This window comes from Emiliania huxleyi, assembly GCF_000372725.1.
Source record: "Emiliania huxleyi CCMP1516 unplaced genomic scaffold EMIHUscaffold_965, whole genome shotgun sequence".
Taxonomy (NCBI): domain Eukaryota; phylum Haptophyta; order Isochrysidales; family Noelaerhabdaceae; genus Emiliania; species Emiliania huxleyi.
The window spans coordinates 9,627-14,567 of record NW_005194838.1 but is presented as its reverse complement, the minus strand read 5'-3'; the positions used below and the strand labels follow the sequence as shown (position 1 = coordinate 14,567).

Genomic DNA, 4,941 nt, shown 5'->3' with positions numbered 1-4,941 from the left:
ACGCAGTATCGCCAAGCAGAGCGAGTGGAAGGTGCCCATCGTGATCGCGTCGGCCTCGCAGGGGCCGATGAGCCTCGTGATGCGCTCGCGCAGCTCGCGCGCCGCCTTGTTGGTGAAGGTGACCGCCAGCACGCGCTGCGGCGGCACGCGCGCCTCCTCCACGAGGTGCGCAATGCGAGCGGTGAGCACCCGCGTCTTCCCCGTGCCCGGGCCGGCGGCGACGCGTAAGGGTCCGTCAGCGCACACGACCGCCGCGAGCTGCTGCTGGTTCATGCCGCGCAGCAGCTGCAGCGACGAGAGCTCGAGCGCATCAAGCGCGAGCGTCGCGGGCGGCGGCGGCGGCGGCGGCGGCGAGGCGGCGGCGACGGCTGCGGCATTTTGGAGCGCTGCGCCTTCTACCTCGGCCGCCTCGCGCGCGGTGCGTGAGGAGAGCATATCGTGCCGCTGGCCGCGCGTCTTGCGCACGTGGCAGCGCACGCACAGCGCCTGCAGGTTGGTGAGACCGTTGGTGCCACCGAGCGCCAGCGGCACGATGTGGTCGATTTGGTGTGTAGGCGGGAGGAGGCAGCCGCAGCCGGCGCACTTGTACTGCTGCCGGTAGGCGACGATCTTTTTTTCGCGTTCGCTCAGCACCCGCGCCGTGATTTCTCCCGCGTATACGTTCGTCTCGTCGGCCGTGAGCGATGGCGGCAGCGCACCAGGCGGTACCGCCCCGGGCTTGGAGCTTAGCGAGCGACGGCGTGGCGTGGCGGCACAGAGCGCAATAGTGCAGCAGCGCGAGACGGCCGGTGATGCGAGCGGCGCGGGCAAGGCAAAGCCGAGCGTCGCTACGAGGACACGCGGGTGGGCGACGCTGCTTAGTGGCGGTCGCATTGCCGGGTGTATCTAGTAGATCAGCGGACGAGCTTGGCTCGGTGCTTGATGAAGGTCGCCCACCACGCCTTGCATGACGCAGGGTTCCAACTTTTTGCGGGGTCGGCTCACGCCGGGAGCCTTACCCAAAGGGTGGGGGGGTATGGTCCTGACCGCCCATCCCCGGTCTCCGGGAGGCTGGGTCTGTCAGCAGGCGGGGGGGTATGGTCTCGAGGTGGGTTGCGTGAGCCTACCATACCAACGCCGCAAAAAGTCCGAACCCAGGCTGCGCAAAAAAATTCCCGCGGGCCCCGCGAGGGCGGCGAGGCACTTAGTAGCTGTGTGTGTGTGTGTGTGTGTGTGTGTGTGTGTGTGTGTGTGTGTGTGTGTGTGTGTGTGTGTGTGTGTGTGTGTGTGTGTGTGTGTGTGTGTGTGTGTAAAGGATCCTCCAAACGATCCAAAAGGTGTCGGTACAACTGTAATTCGTGCTAATGCATTCATGATGAATCAAGAGACGTGTGACGGTTAGAGTTGTTTGTTGTTGTTGAAACAAAGGAAGGAAATAAATGATCGAAATTCACTTATTTCCTGCCGTACACAACAGACAGAGAGAGGGACGTGCAGAGCTCGCTTCCCCGGTGGCAAATAATAGCCCAAGTCGAAGAGTGCGCCCCGCCCTCGGTATCTGGGCGGCAGGCGGGACTAGAGTGGCACGCTGGTGCACGGATGGGGGCGCGAGCCGCCATCTTGGACTGTGAGGCGAGTATTTGCAACCGGGAGCTCGCCGCCGCCCCTACACCGCCGCCGCCGCCCTCCCGGTGGCAAATAATATAGCCCAAGTCGAAGAGTGCGCCCCGCCCTCGGTATCTGGGCGGCAGGCGGGACTAGAGTGGCACACTGGTGCACGGATGGGGGCGCGAGCCGCCATCTTGGACTGTGAGGCGAGTATTTGCAACCGGGAGCTCGCCGCCGCCCCTACACCGCCGCCGCCGCCCTCCCGGTGGCAAATAATAGCCCAAGTCGAAGAGTGCGCCCCGCCCTCGGTATCTGGGCGGCAGGCGGGGCTAGAGTGGCACGCCGGTGCACGGATGGGGGCGCGAGCCGCCATCTTGGACTGTGAGGCGAGTATTTGCAACCGGGAGCTCGCCGCCGCCCCTACACCGCCGCCGCCGCCCTCCCGGTGGCAAATAATAGCCCAAGTCGAAGAGTGCGCCCCGCCCTCGGTATCTGGGCGGCAGGCGGGACTAGAGTGGCACGCCGGTGCACGGATGGGGGCGCGAGCCGCCATCTTGGACTGTGAGGCGAGTATTTGCAACCGGGAGCTCGCCGCCGCCCCTACACCGCCGCCGCCGCCCTCCCGATGCGTCGGAGTCGACTCTCGACTGCACTGAGAGAGTTCATCCCACCATCAGCACCGTATTCGCCCACAGCATGCCATGAGATTCATATAGGTCTAGTGTACACATTTCAGCTCAGCGAGACCAATATCTCCAGCCTCCTTCATCTTGGCTGCTGCTTGGGAGCCAACACCTGTGCAAGTGAGTGTCAGAGTGGTCGGAACTCGGTGGGAGCATCCGTCATCATTCACGTTCACACGACTCTTCACACTCGCTCGAAAAAGTGAAATTTCGTTTCACATGAAATGTGAAGGGAAAGTGAAAGTGAAACCGATTCGCTGTTTCCATGTGAAATCACGAACCCTGGTCATGGCGTCACAAATCTGCCTAGAATGTAGAAATCTGCTCACCCCAATGGGCCACTCCCCACAAATGCGAAATGGGAGCTCCCCACAAAAACTCGTCTCAAACTCAAATCTCAATGACAATGTGAACTCTCAAAGTCTCATTCTTAATTTTGTCTACACGTTTCTCTTGACTGTACTGGGCCACTTAGTGCGTGGGCCGCGCCGCTGGCTGCTGGCTGCCGCATGCCGTGCGTCCCGAGACGCACGGAGGAAGGGGCCCCCAACCCCTCCTCGACTAGTTTGCAAGGGCGCGCGAGCTCACCCCTCCCAACGCCGAGGCTAGCAATCGACGAGAAACGAATGAGGTTGTGGCCGCGGCGCGCCAGGTCTCAGGCCGTCATGAGGGAGGAGAGGACGGCCCAGATGGCGCCTGGTCATGCCAGTCGTGGGCGTCGGATCGTGTGGGTACGGGGCAATGGGTCGGCGAGGCGGCGCGCCCATCGCAAGGGCGACGAGGAAGCGGTAGTTGTTTGGCACAAGGAGCAGGTTGACAAAGTCCGCCGTCAGCCAAAAGACCGCCTGCGCTCACCTCGGCGCGGTGAGAGGACGGCATGTCTGGTAGAGGATCGCTTGCTGGCCAGGGAAGGGGCTGGCGAGGGGGTCGGGAGTCGCGCCGTGCGCTTGTAGCGGTCGGTAAACGGCTCGGAGATCGGGCCGACGCCGCGCGTGGCCAGCTCCGGCACCGGCGTCTTCTTGAGCATGACTTCCCACGCAGCGACGAAGACCTGAGTCGCGGGGCGGCGGCACACGGTGATGTGGCACTGGCGTGGCGGGGCGGCGGCGGGGCGGCGGACTTTGCGGTGGTCGGAGGGTGCTCCGGGGGAGGGGGGCGAGCCGGACCAGGGTGAGGAGCGGCGTCATCGTGAGCTGGTTGAGCACCGCCTTGCCCATGGAGTCGAGTAGCCGTGACGGGCGCGACAGGGTGAGGGAGGAGAGGAGCTTGAGCCAAGGCGCGACGCAGAACGCGACCACCGCGCCCCAGCCGGCGAAGAAGAGGAGCCTGCGGGCGGCGGGAGGAGGCGCGGTGAAGCGCGACGCCGTGCCGTATCCGCCGGGAGATCCTCCCCTCCCTTCCCCGCCCTGTCGTGCTCCCTCCGTCCTCACCTCATCCCTCCCCTCCCTTCCCCGCCCTGTCGTGCTCCCTCCGTCCTCACCCCTCCGTCCTCACCTCATCGGGTCGGCCGACTGTTGCTTGATGATGCAAGTGGCCACCAGCTCACCGGCAGCGGCGAAGGCTGCGCCCTCGAGCAAGCCGTACACCCACGGCTTCGCCTCGCGCCGCGAGCGATACCACTGCAGCACGCCGCCCGCCTTGGCCTTCTTCTTGTTCTTGGCCGTGCTGTCCTCGGCGTCGAAGAGCGCCTTGCCGCGCTCGGCCGGCTTGGTTGGCGTCGGCTCCGGAGGCGGCGCCCTACCGGATGAAAAAACACTTTCCATCAGACCTCTCGAGCTGCGCCACCACTCAACAGTGGCCCCCATGCTAGAGCACGCTCCACTTCGATGCCGGGCTCGATCCCCAGTTGTCGCCGTCGCCGAGGCGAGCCGGCGGCGCCGCCTTGCGCGGGGTTCGCCGCATCGCGAGCGGCTTGTCGGACGCGGGCGAGCGCGAGCGTGCGGGACTCTTGGAGGCGCGCGGCATTAGCAGACAAAGACGGTAGGAAAGACGGTGGGGCCAGTAGCTTGCGCACTCGAACGAAAAAGAAAAATGAGCTGGCGCAAAAACACTCTCCTCCCCTCCCTCCCTTGCGTTGTCTGTTTTCTTTCTTTTTTAGCGGATAAAAAACACAACCCCGGACCCAAGACGCACAAGCACAGACAGCCGAGAAGGGAGAGACAGCAACGACAGTCTCGACGACAGTCAGAGGAGCCTCCAGCGCTGGGTACTACCACAGAAGGCGGCCTCGAACTTTCTTTTTTATTTCTTTTACAAGCGCGCACGCCCGCGCGACGACCCACGGCCCATCGCCTCTGCTGCCTCCGCAAACGGCATATTTCCGTGGTCCTCCTCGTTTCCACCGCCACACCGCGTGGGGCGCAGGGCGCCGGGCGCTGCGCGACCGGCGCCCAAGCCGCACTAGCCGGTCGCACCCGCGCGCTCCCCTCCGGCGGCCGCGGCGTGCGTGCTGTAGGTACGAGATGCGGCTCGACGCGGGCAAGAGGGCGTCTCAACCCACCATCAACTCGGGCCGCGCGACGCTGGGGATGCGAACCTTTGAGACGAGCACCTCGTCGATAATTCCGTAGTCCTTGGCCTCCTCTGGCGTCATGAAGAAGTCGCGGTCGCAGTCGTCCTCCACCTGCGCGTGCGGAGCACGGGAGAGGGGCGGCGCTGGGGCGGAAGGGGC

General features: G+C 64.6%; 3 protein-coding genes across 3 annotated transcripts in view; all 3 read right to left on the bottom strand.

The window, feature by feature from the left end:
• Positions 1 to 123: 123 nt before the first annotated feature.
• On the bottom strand, positions 124 to 873 carry EMIHUDRAFT_250677 (hypothetical protein; the record flags this gene model as incomplete). The annotated part of the gene is made up of 2 exons (XM_005756534.1): positions 124 to 300; positions 400 to 873. Coding segments are annotated over 2 exons (651 nt in total), but the record flags the coding sequence as incomplete, so codon positions are not given.
• Positions 874 to 2,650: 1,777 nt separating this feature from the next.
• Positions 2,651 to 4,259, bottom strand: EMIHUDRAFT_460274 (hypothetical protein). Its single transcript, XM_005756533.1, has 6 exons — positions 4,090 to 4,259; positions 3,765 to 4,007; positions 3,437 to 3,596; positions 3,211 to 3,321; positions 3,034 to 3,115; positions 2,651 to 2,966 (listed from the first exon to the last, which is right to left on the bottom strand). Exons 1-6 carry the CDS (start codon positions 4,233 to 4,235, stop codon positions 2,926 to 2,928), a joined length of 783 nt encoding a protein of 260 aa, XP_005756590.1. The 5' UTR covers positions 4,236 to 4,259; the 3' UTR covers positions 2,651 to 2,925.
• Positions 4,260 to 4,520: 261 nt separating this feature from the next.
• The window catches only part of EMIHUDRAFT_250675 (hypothetical protein), a gene marked incomplete at both ends in the record, with an annotated part of 2,374 nt that continues 1,953 nt past the window's right edge, over positions 4,521 to 4,941 (bottom strand). Inside the window, 2 exons of the mRNA XM_005756532.1 lie at positions 4,521 to 4,670; positions 4,771 to 4,893. Coding sequence (XP_005756589.1) covers positions 4,521 to 4,670; positions 4,771 to 4,893 — 273 coding nt within the window. The remainder of the gene's footprint in view (positions 4,671 to 4,770; positions 4,894 to 4,941) is intronic.